At 39.8% G+C, this 24,978-nt stretch overlaps 2 protein-coding genes across 4 annotated transcripts in view; both read left to right on the top strand.

Moving 5' to 3' along the window:
* The first annotated feature begins 453 nt into the window (after nt 1-453).
* PET117 (PET117 cytochrome c oxidase chaperone) lies at nt 454-6,148 on the top strand. The gene is made up of 2 exons (XM_090286011.1): nt 454-669; nt 5,866-6,148. Exons 1-2 carry the CDS (start codon nt 574-576, stop codon nt 6,022-6,024), a joined length of 255 nt encoding a protein of 84 aa, XP_090142137.1. The 5' UTR covers nt 454-573; the 3' UTR covers nt 6,025-6,148.
* A 74-nt stretch (nt 6,149-6,222) lies between these two features.
* Nucleotides 6,223-24,978, top strand: part of KAT14 (lysine acetyltransferase 14) — a 47,944-nt gene continuing 29,188 nt past the window's right edge. For 2 of the 3 annotated variants that reach the window (XM_090286008.1, XM_090286007.1), the window contains exons 1-4: nt 6,223-6,570; nt 9,014-9,132; nt 11,971-12,092; nt 19,179-19,360. In XM_090286008.1, coding sequence (XP_090142134.1) covers nt 6,312-6,570; nt 9,014-9,132; nt 11,971-12,092; nt 19,179-19,360 — 682 coding nt within the window. In that variant the 5' untranslated portion in view covers nt 6,223-6,311. Of the gene's footprint in view, nt 6,571-9,013; nt 9,133-9,386; nt 9,466-11,970; nt 12,093-19,178; nt 19,361-24,978 lie in introns of those variants that run through there. The other variant, XM_090286010.1, reaches the window with a different exon arrangement.

The following is a 24,978-nucleotide window of genomic DNA, read 5'->3' as shown; positions in this document are numbered from 1 at the left end:
CTGTTTGAACATCTTTCAATAAAGGCTTTGCACTGGTCCACCCGACTCCTCCCTTCTTTCGTGCACACATCTAACACTGGTGGCACCTCCCCCACTAAAAGGACAATAAGGGCTGAATTTGGTTAAGCTGGTATTGAGCAAAAGCACCTGGGTCAGCAACATACCCCAGTGGGAATTCCCCGCCCAAGCCCAGTCCCTGCCCTCAGGGTGGTGGGGTAATAAAATGAAGCGGCTCGGGCATGGAACCCCTCCACTGCACCGCCAGTAACGTGTTGGGGCCAGATTTGGGCCCGACTCTTGTTTCAAATTTGAATTGGGAGTGTTTTAACACTGCCGCCCGTAGGGCAGAAGGGGCATCCCTCCTTTCCCCAGGGCTCTACCAAAGCGACAGTAGCCACGATACTGGGGCGCCGCTCGGCTCTCGATTGCTCGCGCCTGCTGGCGGCGGCCGGCACCCACAGTGGCTGGAGCTCTGCGTTCTAGGTGTCGGGTCTGGCTCTCAGCAGTGCCGACCGGGCTGGGTTGCCTCCCTTGCGGCGGTGGGAGAGAGTGAGCTCTGTGGCCAGCGAGGGGATGTCGAGGGGCTCGAAAGCGGTCCTGGGCCTCTCGGTGGTGCTGACGGTGGCCACCGTGGCCAGCGTGCATCTGAAGCAGCGAGAGGACCAGCAGGTCGGTGTCACGTGACGGCCTCCTCCGGGGCCTGGGCGGCAGCGGCGGCCCCGGGCCCTCCCGTCTTTCCGTGTGGTTTCCAGTTAGGCCTGGCCTTTCCTTTTCTCTGCTTCCCTCCGCTGGAACGCGGCCCAGCGCCCTCACGCCTTTGAGACTGCGGCCGGGAGGCCGGGCCCTGGGCGTTGCAGCCCTCAGGCCGCGTGCCTCCTCTCGTTCCAGGCCACCCTCTCCTGGCCCGAGCCTGGCAGTCCGGCCTTCAGCGCTGAAATGGCCGGGCTCCCGCGAACACACGCCTGTGCGGTGGTCTGCGGTCCCCTTTTCAAGTCACAGCTACCCTAGAGTGGTACGACCTTTCGGAATGTCATTGGGGCCGCAGAAAAGCGGAGGAGGGGAAGGGGTTTCCTTCGGGAACACTCAGCAGGATACCGCCCTCTCCACCCCCAGGCCAAGGTCCTACTGTGTTTAAATGCTAGTAAGACTTTTCCTTTGATAAGGAAGCATCCCCGCACCTGCCTTCGTGCCTTTGGCCAAGGTAATTTTGTGAGATGCTTGTATGTTTTTGTTTTTTTAATTGGGGGGTGGGTGGGATTTAAGGAGCAATTTGCTGTGAAAACTAGGTTCTGGGAACGTTAGCCATACCAGCCTCCAAATTGTCTTTTTTTTTTTTTTTTTTTGTACTTTTATTTCTAGAAATAAGATTACTGATCAGTGGGCTGACTGCCCGTTCTGTGTTTATCAGCTCATATTTTCTTTTTTTAAAATTTTATTTACTGTTTTTCTATTACAGTTGTCCCACTTGGCTCATATTTTCTTATTCAAGTTAGCGAATGTTTAATGACTGACCATTGTGGCCAGGCACCACACCAGGCACTTTTGGGAAGCACAACTGTTCCTGAGACTGATTCAAAACAGCGCTGAATGTTGAATGTGAGAATGGTAACCTGGTCGTTGGGGAACTGTCCCAGGACACCTTGGTGTGGGTTTTGGTTGAGCTTAGTTTGCCCAAGGTAGAAGTAATGACCTGAATCAATAGTAAAGTCATTTCTTGCACTGGACTATGCTGTGTGCTCCGTATACAGATATGAAGCAGATGAGATCTTTGTCCTCCATGATCACAATCCATGGAAATTAGAGAAGAGGAAGGCTGTGAAGATACAAGAATTTGGGGGAGGGAGGAATGAGATGATTAATGATGAAAGGTCGTGGAAGAGACTAGAGATATGAGGTTCTAAGGGGGCAGCTTTTGTAATGGAGGAATCTACTTCTAAGAAGGAAAAGATGGTGATCCCAAGAAAAACTGAAATGGAGTAGAGGATGGTATATCAGATGTAGCTCTGAGGTCAGTGAACAGGGAATTTCAAAGAGTGTCAGGTAGGGCTGGGTTATGAGAGCTTGGTTCTGAAACCTAGGTACACACCTGATGTTCCTGAGAAGATTTTACAGTGCAGCTGAGGCTGGATCCTACTCTAGTCCTGTTAAATCAGAATCTCTTAGAGATGGGATCCTGCTTAGGTATGTTTTAAAAGTGACTCAGGGTATTCTAACATGCAACCAGGGTTGAGAACCACTGCATTAGAAGGAGGACGAACAGGAAGATTAAGATATTTGAAAGTTAGAGAGGAAGAAAAGATTGACCAGAATAACCTGTGTTTATCTTATATCCAATCATTCATTGTGGGCTTGCTTTCTAGCAGTGGGAAAGAGTTGGCCAAATGATTGACATGGTGGATATATGTAGAAAGATTCAAGGGAAGCAAGAAATAACGTAATGACTATTGTTTCTTCACAGTCTACCACATACCAGGCACTAGAACTTTATATACATCATCTTGAATCCTCACAGGAACCCAGCAAAACAAGTAGTACTTACATGAGGAGGCAGGCAGAGTTCTAGATTTTGGAATTGGAATAGTGAAGAGGTCTTATTGGTTGGTAAGGTAGTTAAGTGCCCATCACAGAAAAGATGTGGGAGGCAGCAAATGACATATGAAGAGCAAGATCTGATTATGGAAAGCAAGATCCTAAGTATGTAATAAGTATGTGCTAAAGTCACTGAAAAGGCATGGTAGGATCTCAGGCAGGTGTGGAATGATTCCAGTGGAAGGCATGGGCTTTAGGGCATGGAGTGGGTGTGTGAGTATGTCGTGGTGTAAGGAGCACAGGATAGAATGAATTGGGGAGGGAGGAATGGAATGAGCACTTCCATTTCTGTCTCTGGAAGTCTTGCCAAGGGTTCAGGGATCAAGAAAATTTGTTTTCAGTAGAGTTATTAGTCTCATGACTTTCTTCCCCCATAATATGGAATTAAGTTCTAGGCCTGGAAGAGATCCAGCAGGTAGATACTTGGTGAGTCTTTTAAATAGACATAATAATAATTACAAAAAAAAATACACACACACACACACACACACTCAGAACCCAGGCCCTGTCTCCATTAATTCTGCCTTACAAGCTGCTGTTAAAAACTTATTAGAGCATTTTAGAACTATAAAATGTTGGTCATAACTGTACTGATGCTTTAAAAAGTCTTTATCTTAGGTGCCAGGTCCATGTTCTGGAATATTCTACCTTTCAATAGTGCTTATCAAAATTACTACCATTGATGGACCTTTCTTTTTCCCTTTGTTAGTAGCATTTTTCCCTTCTCTCTCTGTTATGTAATTGACTACTAATTCTGTATAATTTTTAGTTTTTCTCTATGTATTAGAAGCTCTTTTTTTTTTTTTTTACTTTTTGCCTGCACCTTACAGTTTGTTCATATTTTAGTAATCTCTCTTTTTCTTTGATGTTTATTATTCAGCTAGGATAATTGCTAGCAGGAAAGCAGTTGAAAGAATTACTGTATATTTTTAAAGTATATTTTATTGGTTATGCTATTACAGCTATCCCAATTTTTTTTCCCCTTTCCCCCCTTAACTGGGTACCTCCCTTCCCTCCAGCAATCCCCCCCACCCCGCATTAGTTCATGTCCATGGATCATGCATATAAGTTCTTTGGCTTTTTTTACTTTATTATTCTTTGTATCTATCTGTTATGCTTCTTGATCCCTGCACCTTTTCTCCCACTCTGCCTCTTTCCCCTCCCTGCTGATAATCCTCCATATGATCTCCATATCTATGGTTCTGTTCCTTTTATAGTTGTTTGCTTAGTTTGTTTTTTAGATCCATTTGTTGATAGTTGTGAGTTTGTTGTCATTTTAGTGTTCATAGTTTAGATCATCTTTTTCTTAAATATGTCCCTTTAACATTTCATATAATAAGGGCTTGGTGATGATGAACTCCTTTAGCTTTACCTTGTCTGGGAGGCACTTTATCTGCCCTTTCATTCTAAATGATAGCTTTGATGGATAGAGTAACCTTGGTTGTAGATCCTTGCTTTTTATCACTTTGAATACTTCTTAACAGCCCCTTCTTGCCTGCAAAGTTTCTTTTGAGAAATCAGCTGATATCTTATGGGAACTCCCCTCTAGGTAACTTACTGCCTTTCTCTTGTGGCCTTTAGTATTCTCTCTTTATTTTTAACCTTTGGCATTTTAATTATGATGTGTCTTGGTGTGGTCCTCTTTGGGTCCAACTTGTTTGGGACTCTCTGTGCTTCCTGAACTTATATGTCTATTTCCTTCACCACATTAGGGAAGTTTTCTTTCATTACTCTTTCACATAAGCTTTCAATTTCTTGCTCTTCCTCTTCTCCTTCTGGCACCCCTATGATTCAGATGTTGGTATGTTTAAAGTTGTTCCAGACATTCCTAATCCTCTCCTCACTTTTTTCAGTTCTTATTTCTTCATTCTGTACTGGTTGACTGTTTATTTTTTTCTTATGTTCCAATACATTGATTTGAACCCCAGCTTCCCCTCCATCACTAGTAGTTTTGTGTGGGTTTTTCTTCATTTCACTTAGTGTAGCCTTCACTTCTTCCCTTATGCATTTGCCATACTCAGTCATTTCTGTGAGCATCATTATCACCAGTGTTTTAAACTCTTCATCTGTTAGGTTGGCTATTTCCTCTTTGCTTAGTTCTCCTTCTGGAGCCTTGATCTGCTCCCTCTTTTGGGTCATACTTCTCTGTCTCAATTTGACAGGCTTCCTATGTTTGCCTCTGTGCACTAGGTAGAGCTGTTGTATCTGTTATGTTGTAAGAGGCAGAGCCATAGGTATTTGTCAGTACAGGGTGACCTGTTTCACTGAGTGGTGGCACTGTATGTGGGGGAGGGTCAGAGAGGGAACAATGCTGCTTGTTCAGCACTCACCCCTTTTCCAGTCACTTTCCCCCACTTTTCTTGTGTGACTGGCTTTCCTCTAGCTGTTGCCCTGGTGATGGATCCCAGAGTGGGTGGGTTTGTGTAAGTTCTCAGACCATGGGGGCCCTCTAACCAGACTCTCCTGAAAGATGGGCAGTTTCTGGTTTTCATAACCAGAATACAGGCAGAAGCTTGTATTCTCTGGTGCTGGAACAATGGGTGCTGAAACTATGAGCTGTGCAGTCTTTCCTCAGGCTGGGATCACACCCTAGGTGTCCCACCTGACCTTCATAATGTGTGACTGCTAGTTCCACTGGCTGACCAGCCACTGCCACTCACTTGCCACCTCTGCTGCCACAGTCTTGCTTCGGCCACACTGCATCCTCTGCTCCAGTTCCCTGTCTCCACCCCTCCTACCCATCTGGATGAGGAATACTTCTTTTAATGTTTTTGGTTAGACTTTTATATAGTTTGATTTTCTGGCAGTGCTGGTTGTTTTATTTTTGTTTTGAGGTAGTTATAATCCTTATGGTTGTGTGAGACGACAAAGCATGTCTGCCTACACCTCCATCTTGGCCGGAAGCCCTCTCTTACTGTAGTAATTCTTATCAGTTTTTTAAAGTGTATCAGTTAAACTTCTAAAATTCAACACAGTGGCAGTTTTTTCTTTTTTAATTGTTATTTCCAGTTAAGTGTTTTATACTGAGTATTCAAGAATTTCTTAAAATATGGTAAGTAGCCATTTAAATGATAACATTATAGCATACTACCAGATTAATTTGATGGTTTCTTTGTTATATTTTACATTTATGCAGAAAGTTAAAGTAGTAATTGGATACCTGGCATCTGAAAGTTTTAAGTGTATTTTGGTAACACTGTTATTTGGATTTTAATGGCACAAGGATAGGAACCACCTGTTCAGGTGTTACTTGAAATCTGTTTCTTACGTTTTCAGAGACTTCATGACGGAGTGATCAGAGACATTGAGAGGCAAAACCGGAAAAAAGAAAATATTCGTCTTTTGGGAGAACAGATTATTTTGACTGAGCAACTGGAAGCAGAAAGAGAGAAGACATTATTGGCAAAGGAGCTCAAAAAGCATGACTTGAAATGAATGTGAAATATTGGTGGGACAGATAGTGTTGAATGTATGAGTGTTGGAAAATAGCTTAGTGAGATCTTCATCCTTTTTTTGGTCACTGCCCTTTTAAACTCAGTCAAGTAAAAGGACAATGGACTATAGAGTCTAAATTATTGCTTTAAAAATTCATTATATCTGAAAAGTGGGCCCTCTTCTGAAGAGTTTCTATTTGTGTAATCCTGATAAAAGCCCCTTTAAACTTAGTGTCCAGAGCTTAGGATTGTTATAAAAAGGACTTCTGACCCTGTGAGAAAAAAGGGATGGATAGTAACATCCACCTGAGTAGTTTAATAAGTCGCCATGATGATGAAGCCACAAGAACATCTACCTCAGAAGGACTGGAGGAGGGTGAAGTGGAGGGGGAGACTCTCCTGATTGTTGAATCAGAGGACCAGGCCTCAGTGGACTTGTCTCATGACCAGAGTGGGGATTCTCTCAACAGTGATGAAGGAGATGTGTCGTGGATGGAGGAGCAGCTGTCCTACTTCTGTGACAAATGCCAAAAATGGATACCAGCCAGTAAGGAGCTTCTTGATTCCTTTGATTTGTTGGTTTCTATGTGGTTGGTTTTTCTAACCTGTGAAAGAAACATGAATGTAAAATAGACCTAAATAAAAAGATAGTTATATTTATTTTTAGTTTAGTTTATTAACTACAGATTTATATAAAAAACACATTTATCCTAATAAAAATTAGTGTCAACATCTATTATGTTGTTTAATTAATGTTCTTAATGGCAACCCAATAAAGATTAGAAAGCTGGAAATCCTGTGTTACTTAAAGAATTAGCCAGATTCTTCCAACAAGACTATGTTAAGAAATTGAGGCCAAATTCTAGGTGCAGTGTAAAATTAAAGTTCAAGTTTGTAAAAATTACATTTAATATTTAATGGAAAACTGCTGTTGTATGCTGAAGTAAGGCAAGAGTTAGCAGATTAAAAGTGTTTTGTGCTCTTTTTTTCTAGGACTATTCTTATTTTCTAATTGTTGGCCTCTTTGATATGCTGGCAAGAGATACATACACACATGCTTCCCTGATACTTTAGTTTGTCAACTCAGTCTTTTCAACTGCTAGCTTCCTAGTTCTTAAGGAAGAGTATGCTTTGCCAGTCTTCATGAGTCTTAACCAAAAAAACAATATGTCTATTAGGCAGAGACCGATAAAGATATATGTACTAGAGAAATTCTTTGCGTAATAGAATTTGTAACTTGGTCAGAGAAATATTTATATATATAATTGTGAAGTGGGTCATTTTCTGGTATGTGGAAATGCTTTTGTTAAAGATTCAACTATTCAGATTAACAGTTACTACTAATAGATGACTTTTCACAGAAAACAAACCTAGAATTTATTATATCTTAGGTAGTTTTTGCTTGTGAGTTGTCTCTGCTTATTAATTCAAAGTCTTTCCTGAAGATCGTAGTGTCTTTCCCATTGTCCTCACAGGATACATTTACAACTGCGCTTTATGATTGTGCCCTTCCTAAATTCTTTAGCCTCTCTCTCTAGATTACTCTTATCCTTACACATGCACAGCACTTTGCTGTTAGGGTGAGCTTTTATTGGGTTGGCCAAATTGTTTTTTTAGGTTTTTCTGTACGATGGCTCTGGTTGTGCTTAGTTGTCTTTAACTTCATTTGAAACAATTTTGTTAGATTATACTGTGACAGCTGTCATATCAGCATCCATTAAAAAAAACAAACATCAAAATTGGTGAATTTTTGTGTAGCCATTTTCATACTGAAGATGGACGAAAATAGAAACATTTTTGGTGTATTATGCTTTACTATTTCAAGAAAAGTAAAAATGCAACTGAAATGCAAAAAATAAAAAAGTGTATGCAATATATGGAGAATGTGTCAAAAGTGGTTTGCGAAGTTTCTTGGTATTACTGACATTTTGGCCAAATAATTCTTTGCTCTAGGGCTGTCTTATGCATTGGAAGATGTTTAGCAGCACCACTGACCTCTAACCACTAGAAGCCAATAGCAGGAGGTAGCCAACATACTCAAAATATCCAAATCAGTAGTTATTGGTGAAAATGAAAAATGTGTCTTTTGTTTTATGGAATAAACTAAATGGACTTTTGGCCAATCCAATAATTTTTGACCAACCCAATAATTCTCTACAAAAGTCTTTCTTCTTCTTAGGATTTAGCACATTTTAATTTCCTTTCTGGAATATGCATCACTGTAGCTTCCATGCCCTCCCCCATACACACAAGCACCTCTCTTCTTCTGGCCAATTCTAATCATCCTATAGAACTCACTTTTTCTAGCCCTCCTGTCTTCCCCATGTGGGTCATGCACACCTTTTATGTGCCCTCATATTGCCTTTACCACTGCAGTGATTTTCATACCTTACAGACCATGTGTTGCCTGGGAAACTTAAAAAAATGGAGACCCAGGCCCCACCTCAGAGATTGATTCATTTTATGTGGGGTAGGCCAAGACATATTCAGAACAAAAACATAAACCTCCCGGGGTAAGTCTGATGTACGGTGAGGCTGGAGAACCACTGTGCTGTTGTGATTACCTATTTCCTCATGTTTTCCTTACAGAATTTGTAAGCTGCTGAAAGAGTTACTATCGGCCTGTCTTGGGCATAGTGTTCCCAGTTCCTAGCCCAGTGCCTGATACTCAGTAGGAGTTCAGGTATTTTTTGAATGTGTGAAGAGACCTGAGGGAATCAGGAATGTTAACAGCTGGAAAATCCAGTGAGCAGTAATACCTGCTTTGCCCAGTATCTTTCTCCTAAAAGTTAGGGAACCAATGCTCTAAAGTGGGCATATACTTGATGTTGGAAAAATAAAACTCTTTCCTCTCTACTTCCCCACCTCCTCCTATTGTGGACTGACTGAAAAGAAAAACAGCATGGGAAACTTAGAAAATCTGGTTGATAAAAAAATTAAACCTTTGGGTTACCATTGCTCTATGATATACCTTTTTATTTTTCTCCTAGGTCGGCTGAGGGAACAGCTCAGTTACCTTAAGGGGGATAATTTTTTTAGGTTTACTTGTTCCGATTGCTCTGAAGATGGCAAAGAGCAGTATGAAAGGCTGAAGCTGACATGGCAGCAAGTGAGTAAAAGGCTCTTCCTGTAGAATTCATGAGGTTGGTCCCCCAAGGAATTTACTGGACTATATGGAAAAAGAGGAACTTTTATGAGCTTTTGAGCTTTTTGAGGGTCACTTTTTATTTACCCATGAAACTTATATACTGAATGTGTGGAGAAAGGAGTGCTTGGTACTCAGTGCTAATTTAATGAATTGGGTTTGAGATTCTTGAGAATACACAATTTCTTTTTTTTAAGATTTTATTTATTTATTTTTAGAGAGAGGGGAAGGGAAGGAAACATCAATGCGTGGTTGCATCTCGCGTGCCCCCAAGTGGGGACCTGGCTTACAACCCAGGTATGTGCCCTGACTGGGAATTGATCTGGCTGACCCTTTGGTTCACAGGCTGGTGCACAATCCACTGAGCCACATCAGCCAGGACTAAGTACATTTTTAATCATCTTTAGTACCAATACTGTAATTCAACTATATAGTGTGAACTAAAGCTTTTTATTGATCTTTGGTTGTGTTCATTTCTTTTGGTTTTGTTTTTATATTAATATGTTTGTAGTAAGCATAATGTATATACAAACCTTGTGTTCTAAAAAAGAATAGATTATACATATTCAATTTTATGTTTATTGATTCAACAAATGTTGAGTACCTGTAATGAACCAGGCACTGTTCTGGGCCTGAAGACTACTGTGATGAACTAGATAGCTGAGACCCATGCGCCACACAGTGACATTCTAGATATTTATTTTAGATTATATGTAGACAAATAAGTTAATTACCCATAGCACTTTTTTGCTATGAAGGGACTAAACAGTAACAAGAAAAGATTGTGAATTGTACCATCTAAGCCCCTCCAGGTGTTCCTTGTAAATTGTAGTTGCTTTAGCAGTCTTTGATTTATCATAATTATCAGCTTTATTAGGACATCTAATGAAATTTGTCAGCAGTGAATGGAGGGAGTCTTTCTGACTTGTCTGAAAATATATGAGTAGAAAATGAAAGGAAATTTTTATTGAGGATATAGTCTCATGAATATTGTAATTCCTGTATTTTTCTCAAAGTATACATGGGACCTGCTCTAAGCAGGGTCAGATTAATGTTAATAGGTTATTCTGAGGTGTGTACATCTAGGCAGGTTTGCATTTGGTTTGCAAGTAGCCTCTGAAAGGCTGTAAAATGGAAGAACAAATATATGTATTTTGTCATTTTCAGGAATATGAGTATTCTTTGAAGGTCCTTTTTAAAAGAAAAACTAGTTTTTGATTGTATTTCTCAGAATGTAATATTCGCTCATTGGTACTAAAATCACTTGAAAATTATTTCTTTTACTTCCAAAGACACATTGTTGGTGGATAATACTGGTGTGATGAAATGATAACTTCAATCAGATGCATGTGGTTCTTGGCAAGTTACTGACGAGTGTCTCTCATTGCATCTTAAAAACTCAGTCTCTCATTGAAGAGCTGATAGACTCAGCTGGTCTTGAATAGATTTTATTGGGATGTGGGTATTCTGTGTTTTGTTTTGTTTTTAAATCTTAAACTTTGTATTTGTTGCTTTATCAAAGTAATAAGTGGAAATGCTCACTTGTATTACTAAATACCAACAGTAAAGATTTCTGGTTTCCTGACTTAAAGGCCTCTTTCTTCCACACTGTCCTTTTGTCTCCTGTCCTCCTCTTTGGTGACTTGTGAACAACAGTTTGAAATGCAAGAGAGACTTTATCATGTGTTTGGAAGAGAGAGTGTAGTTTTTACATTCTTGTCCTGGACAGGTATTCTTACTTTACAGGTAAATAAAGATACCATGATTATTTTTCAAGGTACTTGTGAAGTGCCTGCAGGGGCAGTGCCCGCCCTGAGCTGAGCCCTAGGTACACACTGGTTCACAAAGCCGGCTTGTTACTGATAAGTGTATCTGATACTGTGAGAGCTGAAAATGAAACTGGGATACATTCTTTTAGATTATAAATCCCAGGAGAGGAGGAAAACCATGTCTTTTATATACTGAGTTTGTAGTTTCCTCAGTATTGTGATAATAGCCAAAGTTACTTTCAAGTACATACATTAATTTTTAACTTTTTAAAGTCACGAAATGTTTCAAATACTAAAAAGTATAGTATTGGAAATAACAGACACTTAAGTATTCAATACTGAGATTAACTGTGAATTATGTTTCTGAGGTACTCTAGGTGTCAGAGTGGGCAGAAGTTCGCTTTGTTCTTTCCTTAAAGTATTTCTTGAAAAGTAACTTTTAAATTTAAAAAAGTACGTACCATGAAAGTTTATGATTTTAAGCATTTTTATGCATATAATTCAGTGGCATAAAGTATATTCACATTGGTTGGCAACCATCACCACCATCCATTTCCAGAACTTTCTTATCTTCCCAAACTGAAACTCCGTATCCATCCCCATGAACAATACTGCTCAAAGAAAGATGCTTATTGGTTGATGTAGCCTTGATGCAAAAATAAGTGAAAGAATTTGAAAATCTGTTCATGGGATTAATTATTTGTTTGGCTGTTCAAAAGTTTTATAAGTTTAAGAATGGGGGAAATTGAAACTCCGTTAGTGGAAGCATCAGAATTGCCTTGAATCTCATGGCACTATTGGGAGTTAATGCTGTGGACCCAGATATCAGTGGTGAATTAAACTTTATTAGATTCCTTACAGCTTCAGGATACTCCTTTTGGAAATAAATTTTGTACTGAGAATACTCCTTACCTTTTCCCTATCTTCTCCAGCATTACTACCTATAATATAAAACAGCGAATTTCTGCCCCCCTTGTAGATTAACACCCTTAATCATGCCCCTCTCCCAACCCTTGTTTCATTTGTGTTTCAGGTTGTCATGTTGGCCATGTACAACTTGTCTCTGGAAGGAAGTGGACGTCAAGGTTACTTCAGATGGAAAGAGGATATCTGCGCTTTTATTGAGAAACATTGGACTTTTTTACTAGGGACTAGGTAACGTGAATTTTAAAAAATCTTTTACTTGAACAAAGATGTAAAGAACGAAGATTATAAGATTTGAGACAGCCTAGTGCAGCCCTCTAGAGCAGTGATTTTCAACCTTTTTCATTTCATGTCACACATAAACTAATTACTAAAATTCTGCAGCACACACAAAAATAAATTTTTTGCCGATCTCAGAAAAGAATAGGTATAATTTTGATTCATTCACACTGGATAGCTATTGTTGTGTTGCTTTTGTTATTTATTTTTATTTGATAATCTAAGGTAAAAGAGGTCAGTGCCCCTGACTACATAGTCAGGTATTGCATGTTTTAAAAGTTCTTGTGGCACACCGGTTAAACATCGCTGCTCTAGAGAATTGGAATACGTATTTGCTTGTGGCAATTACAGAGAATTTTGCAGTTCAGAAAATGCTGTCCTTATAGGAGAGCAGAAGAAAAATAATGGCAGTTATTGACTGCACCCATTTATATTGCTCTTCATTAATAGAAAATTATTAGTATTTGTTCTTATTAATTGGAAGGGAAAAACTTTTATAATTTTTGGTATTGCAGTGCTTAACAAAATCTAGATAAATTAATATACATATAGCTTATTCATTCATTCTTCGTTCATAATAATGCTTTCATTTTGCTGCTGAGTACACTCCTCCTTGGTGGCTGCTTTGGCTCATCAGAATTAGGGATGCCAGTGCACAGACATTGAGACCATATGCTTTAACTAAAAGTTCACGTGGATCTAAGAAGACCTTAATGTTATTTAGGGTTTGGTGAGTTTGTAACTGCACTCATGAATTCTGTTTGAGATTCTGATTGTTAACTGGCATCTGAAGTCCTATGTGAGATTCATAAATCTTGCATATTGTACCAGTGCAGATGAGATAAAGGCTCTGATCACATCATGTCAGAGATGGGAGTTTGTACCTGTCCTCATTCTGAACTAACTGCAGTTCTATTTCCTCCAGTGCTGAGAAGTCACAGTTCTGATGTTGCTGGGAAATCAGGGGAGGCATTGTAAGGAGGTTTACCCTTCTGGAGGCTTGCTTTTTGGACAAAATATAATAGATTCAGTACATTTTTACAAAAGGAGTTATTTTTGTTCTGGAGTATTTTAGTGGTACTAAGAAAAGAATTGACAGTGTAACTGGCTCTTTTTCTTAAAGAAAAGGAAATCTGTTGTCTTAGTTTAGTGATTTGGCACTATTTGTGGAACTCAATATATCCCATTTATAAAGGACAAGAAAGGGAAAAAAACTGATAAAATTAGATCTTGGAATGTTTTCATGATCTCTTAGTGCTGGTGTGTTTAATGGACTGTCTTCTGGAAGAAATTGGATTTACATTGCCCATTTTTAAGAATATTGCCATTATTTTAACAGAAGTTTTTTGGTTTCATTTGTTCATTTCTAGAGCCTATTCTTTTTAAATATGTATGAAAGGCATTAATTACTTTCTAGCTGCTGTGTAGTTTAATCATTAGACTAGTGGTTTTGGCCATACTAATACATCACTTGGAACTCTGCTTTAAACATCAGAGTTTGGGAAGTCACCTGAAACTGCTCCTTGATGTGGTCACCACACACTCACATGTCTCTATGTATGAACATACACAGAATCACTACACCCCCAAGAACCAGGCTGTAAAGAACATTTCCAGTCACACTTTTTTCATAGCTACTAAAGATTTGAATTCTGCTATTCACAGAACATATTTTACATTCTTAGCTATAATAACCATTTCTTATTTGCCATAAGAGCTAAGAGAATAGTATACTGTGTAATGAAGTTCTAAATTTGAATACATTTTCTTTCAGATATTTACAGGTTTTGCTTTTATGCCTTTAATTTTTATTAAAGTTTAAGTGTGTAAAGGATTATTTAGGGTTAACCTAAATAACTATATGTACCTATTGTAGAAATAAATAAAAAATATACAAAAGCTTTATTAATTACCAAAGTTTAATGCCATTGTGTGTGTGATCATTTAATTTGATTTTACAATCCTAATCCTAGCCTTGAATTCTTCCAGAAGGTATACATTTGATTAGTGAAGAATAGTTTGAATACTTTATTCTTCAATGATTTTAAGATGCACAATATTTCAAATTTTGATCTCTCTGACAGCTGGATATATCTTATAAGTGATGGTGTGTCAAAATTTGGTAGTTTTCTTTCTTAAACGTAAAATGAGGTATCTTAAAACCAGTAGATCTTATATTTGGTAGACTATGAGACACATTTATAGTATTTAAAATTCAAAAAATTGTGAGGATTCTAGGGAGATGGCAGAGTGGAAGCACCAGGAATCTGTCTCCCTACCTAGACAACAATTGCAATTGGACTAGCTGTCTGATGTAACTATTTTGGATTTTGGAGTCTGTTGAAGGTTTGCAACTTCCAGAGGAAGATTTAGGTAGTAAGTTGCTTTAATTTCATCTCCTAGCACTGTACCTTCTGCCTATCCCATACCTTTCAGCTGTGGCAGGCAGCAATGTACATGCTCTCAGAGCAGCTTGCACATAGCTTATGAGAGCTGGGGTGGACAAAAAGGATATTATCCTGCAAATATTGTGGTCTGTGCTCTGATCACTAATTGCTGCTTCTGATCACAGAGGTGCAAACAGAGAGGTGGGCAGCCATTGTTGTTGTACCTCCCTAGTTGTTGCAAGCCACTTCCCCTCTGGCTGAACCGACTTGAAGGGATTTAACAGGCTGGTCCCCCCACAACCTCCCCTTACCGCCCTTCATTTGTCTTTTGGAGCCACATTGAAGAGTAAGGCATTCTAAAGCAACTATATATACAGGGGGAATTAGAAGGTCACTATACATGCTCAGGGGGAGGCACAAGCTCAGAAATGACATGAGAAGACTTTAACATTATACAACTCATGCTGAATTTGGCACAGGAACACAGCCTACAACAATTAAAAAACAAAAACTAAACTTTGGGAAAGGAAGATAATAGACTTTCCAGAGTTACTACATTATTAAATTCAAATGTCCAATTTTAAATTTAAAAAATATCAGAAGGAATACAAAGAAACAACGAAGTATGTATGGTTCATTCAAAGGAAAAAAATCCAATAGAGACTTCCTTAAAAAGATGCATTGGTGGATTTACTATATAAAAACTTTAAAACAACTGTCAAAGATGCTCAAAGAATTAAAGAAAGATGTGGAGAAAGTTGAGAAGATGATGTATGAACAAAACAAATATCAATAAAGAGCTAGGAAACAAAAAAATTTAAAAAATTTTCGAGCTGCAAAGTATAATAAATGCAATAAAATATTCACTGGAGGGATTCAAAGGCAGATCTGAGCAGGCAGAAGGAAGAGTCAGTGAACTTGAGGATAAGACAATGGGAATTATTAGATTTGAGGACAGAAAGAAAAAAGATCAGAGAGAAGTGACCAGAGCCTAAGGGACCTGTGGAAGATCACCTACTGGACTAATATACTCATTGTGTGAGAAAGCAAGTGAAATGACTTCCCCTGTGGTCTTTGGGAAAGAGGAGGGGGCTTGCAAAGGTTAGAAAAGGTTTAGAGTGGAGGAGAGGTGCTCTGGGACCAGAACATTTGCCAGTAACAGCTAAAGTGTTATTTGCCCCATTACAGATAGTGCTTATGCCTATTAGTTTATTTTTTGTTTGTTTTTATTCTGTTTTTTTTCCTAGCACATCCTTGTTCCTAAGAATACTTTTTTCTTTTGCTTCCTAGCAATATTTTCAAACTGTTAAACTGGCTTCCTTATGAAAGAATTTCTGATAATTGACTTATGTTTTCAAAGTGGAAATAGAACAGTTGCATGTGAAAGGATTATCAATAAGAACCTGAATAGTTGACATTTAACATTTAAAATTTTTTTGTATTATACACTTCTGTAGTTATGCTTGCTATTTTTTTTTTTTTTTTGCCCCAAAGTAAAATTCTTTGTGGAACATATTATAAAATATAGTTTTTTTCCCATTCTGTGGTATAAAGGCAAATAAGAACAGATTGAGATGGGAAAAAAATGGGACAACTGTAATTGAAAAACCAAAAAATTAAAATTAAAAAAAAATCATTACCTGTAATCACATTAAAAAAAAAAGAAAGAAAGAATAGATTGAGAAATGCATCTGATACATTGGGTAAAATGAACTATTTAGCAGGACAGATAGGTAAACATGGCTTGGCTCCTCACACAGCCACATCAGAATTACAACTAAAATATAGAACAACCATCACTCAGAATCATCAAAAATAGAGTTGAATGGAAGTCTAACAACTATGGAATTAAAGAAAACACATCCATCAAGACTGGCAGGAGGGATAAGAGGCAGAAGAGACTGGTCCCACACACACGTGTGGTAGATAAAAATTAAGGAGGGGTATATTGGAAGTAAGGAGTCCCAGCACCATACCAGGCTCCCCAGTCCAGGGTTCCAGTGCCAGCAAGATAAGTCCCCGTAACTTGTGGCTGCAAAACTCAGTGGTGATTGAGTCAGTGGAAGAAACTACTGGTGTTCCAAGCAGTACCCCTTAAAAAATCCACACACTGACTTACACACATGCACTCCATCTAGCTCCTGACCACCATGGTAGCAGCTTGAAAGTAATCAGTGGCATACAGGGAGGAACTCAGGTGTCTGGCAAGAAGGGAGTTCAGGAACAGCTTTCTCACGGACAGGTGGGTAGAGACCATTATCCTTTTCTGAGGCCTCCCCCCACAGAGCAACAGAGCTAGCAGGCAAGTGCCATATATGAAACTCCATCAACCTGACTAACACTGTTTGCACCACCATGAAAATCACCTGGTACTCCGTCCTACCCAACTTATGGGCCCACATAAACTATTAACTGTGACTTTTCCATATGAATGGCTGGTCTTGGTTCATGCCACACAACTTTCTAAAGCCTCTCAAACAAGCAACAGCTAAGTGAGACAGGCCTGGCAGTAGCAGCAGCCAGCTTAGATTCATAGCTTGGCTTCACCTGGGAAGCTTCAAGCCCAGCACAAGTAGCAGCCATCTCAGATTGTTTTATAGCTCAGACAGGATGGCACTGGGCAAAACACAGGAGGGTGCTGACTTTGGCCTGCATCACTTAGGAAACTCCAGAGCCTTTCAACCCAGTGGACAGCTACAGGCCATGTCAGAACACCACCATCTTGCCTGTGCACAGCTGATCCTCCATGGAGGGCGGAAGTTGGTGGTCACATCCAGTCCTTGCAGCTGATTGGCCTGGGCACATCTCTCCCATTGGCCTGCCAACAGCAATTCAGGCTCAACTACAAGAGGAGGGTATACTCAGCCCACACAAAGGGTGTACCTCGAGTACCCAGCTTGGGTGGTAGGGGAGGCTGTGCCACTGGACCCTACAGGACACCTACTACATTAGGCTATGCTACCAAGACAGGGAATCATAGCAGCTCTACCTAATACATAGAATCAAGCATGGGGAGGCTTCCAAAACAAGGAGACAAAGAAACATGGTCCAATGAAAGAACAGATAAAAGCTCCAGAAAAAGACCTAACAAAATGACAATAAGCAATCATATGCAGCGTTCACAACACTGGTTATTAGGATGATCAAGGAACTTAGTGAGGATATCAACAGCATAAAAAAGATCCAGTCAGAAATGAAGGAAACATGAATTGAAATAACAATTTACAGGAAACAACAGTAGAGTGGATGAAGCTGAAAATCAAATCAATGATTGGAACATAAGGAAGCATAAAACAACCAATCAGAACAAGAAGAAGAAATAATCCAAAAAAATGAGAATACTGTAAGGAGCCTATGGGACAACTTCAAGTGTTCCAACATTAGCATCATAGGGATGAGAAGAGAAAGACCGAGAAGTTGGAAATCCATTTGAAAAAATAAAGAAAACTTCCCTAATTTGGTGAAGGAAATAGACATGCAAGTCCAGGAAGCACAGATAGTCTCACACAAGACGGATACAAAAAGGCCCACTCCAAGACACATCATAATTTAAATGCCAAAGGTAAAGAGAAAATCTTAAAAGTAGCAAGAGAAAAGAAGTTAGTTATCTACAGGGGAGTTCCCATAAGATTGTCAGCTGATTTCTCAAAAGAAACTTTGCAGTCTAGAAGGGATTGTCAAGAAATATTAAAGCCATGAAAAGCAAGGACCTACAGCCAAGTTTGCTCTACCCAGCAAAGCAATCATTTAGAATCCAGGGGCAGATAAAGAGCTTCTTAGACAAGAAAAAAACTAAAGGAGTTCATCATCACCAAACAATTATTATATGAAATGTTAAAGGGACTTATCTAAGGAAAACAACATCAAAACTCTGAACAATAAAATGGCAATAACAACATATTTATCAATCACTGAATCTAAAAAGTAAACTATGGAAACAAGAACAGAGAGAGAATCATGGGTATGGAGTGCATTTTGATGGTTGCCAGATGGGAGGGGACTATGGGGAAATGGGTGAAGAGGTGAGGGGATTAAGAAGTACAAATAGGTAGTTACAGAATAGCCATGAGGATGTAAAGTACAGTATAGGAAATGAAGTAGCCGGAGAACTTATATACATGACATATATATGGTGATTGCCTGAGGGATTGAGGGGTGCTGGGTGGAGGGGGAGTGGGGAAAAAATTGGGACAAATGTAATAGCATAATCAATAAAATATAGTTTTAAAAAAGAACTATTTACCAGGGCTATTCTCCTGCTTGCTTTCTTGAGAGCTGTGTTTAATTTACATATAAAAGCAATTTCAAGTTTAATTAAAATTAACCTGTAGAACTCTATAATTATGATGATTATGATGAGAAGTGTTTTATGAGCTTTGAATTATTTCATTTCGTACACACGGCCACCTATTGAGGTAAGTTCTTATGCCCTATTTTAAGATGAAGAAACTGAGTTAGCTAGAAGGTGGTAGGTAGAGTCAGGATTTGAAGCCAGACAGACTTAAGAGCCTCTCTTAACTTATGGTTCTTCAAAGATTACAGGTTTTATAGCATATCATAGGCTAGGAGTCATAGAATATACAGAGAGTGTATTTTCTATATAATTATAGAATTAAAATACCAAATATTTTTAAATTCTTGGACTGTCCAGGAAAAAGACTTCGACCTGGTGGAGCACAGTAGCAGGTTGCCTCAGCGTGGGAAGTCCTATGTACTTCCGTTCAGGTGCTCAGGAATTTGGAGAACCAGGATGGTGGAAACTTGTTCACAACAAGCCCCCGACAATGAAACCTGAAGGAGAGAAGTTGTCTGCCTCAACTTTGAAAGTAAAAGGTACTGTGGTGAGAGCAGCATAGAAGGTGCTAGCCAGACCAAAGCCAAGCAAGTGTGAGCTTAGGAGACAATCCCACTATTACCAGGCATACCTCATCTGCCTCTGGAGTAACTCTGCTTAGCAATTTTATTGTGACCCTTTTTTTGTATGTCATAAATTATTATTATTTTAAAGTATTTGATAATTTCCTAATCAAGTTATCAGTTTTATAAATTTCCTTTGATATCTAAAGGATCTCTCTTTTAACTCAGATTTTGTTTTTAAACTTTAAAAAATATATATTTTATACTATTACAGTTGTTTCAATTTTCCCCCCTTTGTCCCCCTCCGCTGGTACACCCTTTCCCTCCTGCAATCCCCCCCGCCATAGTTCATATCCATGTGCTGCGCATATAATTTCTTTGGCCTCACATTTTCTATACTATTCTTAACATCCCCCTGTCTATTTTGTACCTACCAATTTATACTTCTTAATCCCTGTACCTTTTCCCTTATTCTGCCCTTTCCCCCTCTCAGCTAATAAGTCTCCAAGTATCTCCATATCTATGATTCTGTTCCTGTTCTTCTTGTTTGCTTGATTTGTTTTTTAAGATTCAGTTCTTGATAGTTGTGAATTTGTTGCCATTTCAGTGTTCATAGTTTTGATCTTCTTTTTCTTAAGTCCCATTAACATTTCATATAATAATGGTTTGGTAATGATGAACTCCTTTAGCTTTACCTTGTCTGGGAAGCACTTTATCTGCCCTTCCATTAAATGACAGTGTTGTTGGATAGCGTAATCTTGGTTGTAGGTTCTTGCTTTTCATCACTTTGAATACTTCCTGCCAGCCGCTTCTTGTGTGCAGTTTCTTTTAAGAAATTAGCTGACAGTTTTATGGGAACTCCTTTGTAGGTAACTTTTTTTTTTTCTCTTACTGCTTTTAAGATTCCCTCTTTACCTTTAACCTTTGATGTTTTAATTATGATGTGCCTTGGTGTGGTCCTCTTTGGGTCCAACTTGTTTGGGACTCTGTACTTCTTGGACTTGTATGTCTATTTCCTTCACCAAATTAGAGAAGTTTTCTTTCAAAATTTTTTTCAAATAAGTTTTCAATTTCTAGCTCTTCCTCTTCATTTTCTGCCATTCCTGTTACTTGGATGTGGCTGGAGATGTCTCAGAGGCTTCTTATTCTATCCTTTTTTTAAAAAAATTATTTTTCTTCTTGGTGTTCTGATTGAAAGTTTTTTTCTTACTCATGTTCCAATTTGTTGATTTGATGCTCAGTTTCATCTGCTCCACTGTTGGTTCCATGAAGATATTTTTAAAATTTCACTTAATGTAACTTTCATTTCTGCTTGTATGTTTTTCTATGCTGTTGCCGTACTCGGTGAGTTCTTTTAGCATTCTGATAACCAGTGTTTTTTTTAATATGCTTTATTGATTATGCTGTTACAGTTGTCCCAATTTCTTTACCCTTCGTTCCCCTCCACCCAGTGACCCCCCTCCCTCCAAATGTCCCCCCACTTAGTCCATGTCCATTGGTTGTGCATATAGTTCTTCTCAACATCTTCCTATCTACTCCACTCCCTTCTACTTTTCTTCTTAATTCCTGTACCATCTCCCTCCCTTTCCTCCTCCTCCCTCTCCACTGACCTCCCCCCAAAATGTTCCCCATATCTATAATTCTTTTCCCACTCTTGTTGACTACTTAGTCTTCCTTTGTTTCAATTCCCTGGCTTCTGTTGTTGGTTGTTGTGATACAGTTTTCATTTAATGTTCATAGTTTTGATCCTCCTTCTCCTAAATAAGTCCCTTTAACATTTCATATACCAGTGGTTTGGATCTGATGAACTCCTTCAGTTTTACTTTGTCCTGGAAGCACTTTCTCTGCCCTTCTATTCTGAATGACAGCTTCGCTGGATAGAGTAATTGTGGTTGTAGGTTTTCGCTTTTCATTCCTTTGAATATTTCTTGCCACTCCCTTCTTGCCTGCACAGTTTCTTTTGAGAAGTCAGCTGATAGTCTTATTGGGACCCCTTTGTACGTAATTCTCTTGTCTCTTGCTGCCTTTAAGATTCTTTATCCTTAATTTTTGACATTTTGATTATAATGTGTCTTGGTGTGGTTCTCCCTGGGTCCAGTTGTTTTGGAACTCTCTGTGCTTGCTGGACCTGTAAGTCTTATTTCCTTCCCCAAATTAGGGAAGTTCTCCTTCATTATTTTTTCACATAATTTTTCAATTTCTAGTTCTTCTTCTTCACCTTCTGGCAACCCTATGATTCAGATATTGACCCGCTTATAGCTGTCCCATGGGTTTCTGAGCCTCTCCTCATTTTCCTCACTTCTCGTTTCCTCTTTCTGCACTGATTGACTGTTTGTTCCTTCCCTATGTTCCAATTTTTTGATTTGATCCCTGGTTTTCTTTCCCTCACCACTTGTTTCATATGTGTTTTTGTTTATTTCAGCAGAACTAGCCTTCATTCCTTCCCCATCTTATTTAAGATCTGCTGTTAGGTCTGTAAGCATTTTTATAACCAAAGCTCTGAACTGAGCCTCAGAAAGATTTCCTATTTGCTGAGTTGTTAGATTAGATATTTGCTGCCTGGTCAGCTACGTCACCAGGATCTCTATCATGATCTGTGCCATCCTCACAGTTTTGTGTTTACCTTTGCTTCCTGGGCAGGGCTGTCACACATTCTATGCTATAGGGGGCGGAGCCCCGTGCAGTCGTCGCACCTGGGTGACCCGTCTGACTATGCTGTGGCATTTTCTGCGGGGGTGGGGGTCCAAGATGGATTCCTGCTGTTCACTCTCCGCTGAGAGACCGGGAGCCTCCTCCTCTGTCCCCACCCACTCCAGGCCTCACAGTCCAAGGCAATGGAGGTCTGCCTTCCTTGGTTTTGGAATTGCAAGCTGATGGGTCTGGTCTGTAGCCAGGGGTGCTCCCCAGGCTCTTCTCGCCTCCCGCTAAATATTGGTGTCTATGCTTACCGCTGTCCTGCCTCCATCGCTGCTGCTGCTTTTGCAGACAGCACAGCTTGAACTCTCCTCCCTGGCTTAGCCCCTCCTACCTGTCCAGATGAGCACCACTTCTTTATAACTTCATACGTTGGACTTCCATTTATTTTCTGGAACTTCTGGTTATTTCTGGTTTTGCAGTAGTTGTATTTCTTCTTAGTTGTGGAGGGAGATGGAGTTGTCAGTCTAGGCCTCCATCTTGGCCGGAAGTCTCCTTTGTTTATTTGCTTCCATGTCCCAGGGAGCGCTGTTGCTTCTATACGTTGTAAGGGGCGGAGCCTTAGGCATTCATTAGTAACGGGCGACCCATTTCACCACGTTGTGGCGCTGTATGCGGGGGAGGAGGTCTGAGAAGGAACAATACCACTTGCCCAGCACTCGCCACTTTTCCACGCACTTCCCCCACCTCCACACCAGACTGGCACCCCTCTAGCTGCTACCTGGCTGTGGTTCCTAGAGTGGGTGGGTCTGCGGAAGTTCTAGGACCATGGGGGCTCTTTAAACAAGCAGACTCTGCTGAGAGACCAGCAGTTTCTTCCTCTGTCCCAACCCCCACTGGTTTGCACAGTCAAAAGCAATGAGGCTTGATTTTCCCTGGTGCTGAGACCGTGAGCTGCGAGGTCCAGTGAGGAGCTGGGAATGTTCCCCAAGTATCCCTTCTGACTTTTTAAAACATATAACTGTGCTTTCTGCCTGCCTGTTGCTGTTGCCGCTGCTGCCACCACCACACCGAGTCCTCTCTGCCCCAGCTCTGCCCCTCCTACCTATCTGGATGAGTATTTCTTCTTTATATCTTTGTTTGCTGGACTTCTATGCACTTCGATCTTCTGGAACTTCTGGTTGTTTCTAGTTTTGAGGTAGTTGTATTCCTTCTTAGTTGTGGAGGGAGACACAGCATGTCTTTCTACGCCTCCATCTTGGCCGGAAGTCTGATAACCAGTGTTTTGAACTTTGCATCTGATAGGTTGGTTGTCTTTGTTTCATTTTGTTCTGTTTTGAAGTTTTGTTCTGTTCTTTCAGTTGGGCCAAATTTTTTTTGTCTTCTTAATTAGGCTGCCTCACTGTGTTTCTATGTTAGGTGGAGTTGCTTTGACTCTCTTAGTAGCATGGCCTATTGTAGAAGAGTGGACCTGTAAATTTTGTGAGGTGGAGCCTCACGTGATTGCTGGGGCAGGGCAACCTGTTCCACAGCTTTGTAGCTCAGTGTGGGGGAGTGTTTGGAGAGAGGACAATGCCACTGCCTGGCTTCTGCAGGTTTGCTGGAGAGGAAGCTGTCTCTAAGCATGTGCCCTGTTTCCAGTCACCTCTTTTTCTCCCCTTATGCCCTTCCAGCTATTTCTCTGGTACTGAATCCTAGAAGGGATGGGTCTGTGTAAGTGCTAAGTCTATGCAGGCCCTATAAGACGAGACTCCTGATAATCAGGCATTTTCTTGTGCTGCACCAACCCCCACTGGTTTTTATAGCTAGAAGTTATGGTTATTTATCTTCCTGATGCTGGAACCCTGGGCTGCTAGGTGGTCAGGTTTGGGCGCAATATCCCTCTTTCGTGAGGTATCCCTCCCAATTTTTATCCACCACAGGTGAATGTGAGGCCACCCATTTCACTGCCTCTCTGTGCTGCTCCTGTGGCACCACACCACTCCCTTGGCTCCACACCTTTCTGCACCTCTCCACCTCTCTCCATGTCTCGCCCCTCCTACCCATATGGATGAATGTTGCTTCTTTAAATTCTTGGTTGTTGGACTTTTATACAGCTCAATTTTCTGATGGTTCTGGGTGATAATTTGTTTCTAGTTGAGATGTAATTTTTTTTGTAGTTTTGCGAGGAGGTGAAGCATGTATACCTGTGCCTCCATCTTGATCAGAAGTCGTGCTTTTAAACTTTTTATTATGAAAAATTTTAAACATATGCAAATTTGCGGAAAGTAATATAGTGAATCTCCACATACCTTTTACCTTGCTTCCACAGTTAACTCATGGCAGTCTCATTTTACCTAGACCCTGAGTACTTTCCCTCAACCCTGCATCCATTCCCACCTTTGGATTATTTAGAACAAATCCTATGCATCAGCATTGCATTCTTAAGAATTTTAGTATGTATTTTAAGTGATAAGGACTCTCTTTTTTTTGTAGTCTAACCATAATATCATTTTCACACTTTAAAAAGAAATAATAGTAACTTCTTACTATCGCACATTGATCTGGTTTTTTTTTTGAATCTACAAAGTTTTTAAGAAGCTTTTAAATTTTTAAAAAATTGAATTTATTGGGGCGACACTGGTTAACAAAATTATACAGGAGAGCTTTTACATTTAAAAGTATATAATTGAGAAAAGTCAAATAAAATTGAAGATTATGAAGTTTGGAATTTACCCTCTGCACCCACCCCTTCCTGCAGTTTCATCCCCAAAGTAACCACTGTTGACTCTTGTGAATGCTTTTAGCAATAGCACACTTAAATATTTCCTTATTTCTAAAGAAAAACTGTAAATGGACTCATAATACTTGTTCTCCAGTATTCCCCTTGCTTAACAGTATACTTTGGATATCTTTCCATAGTGCTACATGCACATCTTATTTCACTGCATCCCACTGAATGGCTATATGGTAATTTATTA

This window comes from Furipterus horrens, unplaced genomic scaffold, assembly GCF_987537825.1.
Source record: "Furipterus horrens unplaced genomic scaffold, mFurHor1.1.pri manual_scaffold_8, whole genome shotgun sequence".
Taxonomy (NCBI): Eukaryota; Metazoa; Chordata; class Mammalia; order Chiroptera; family Furipteridae; genus Furipterus; species Furipterus horrens.
This window is presented reverse-complemented; position numbering and strand designations above follow the sequence as displayed.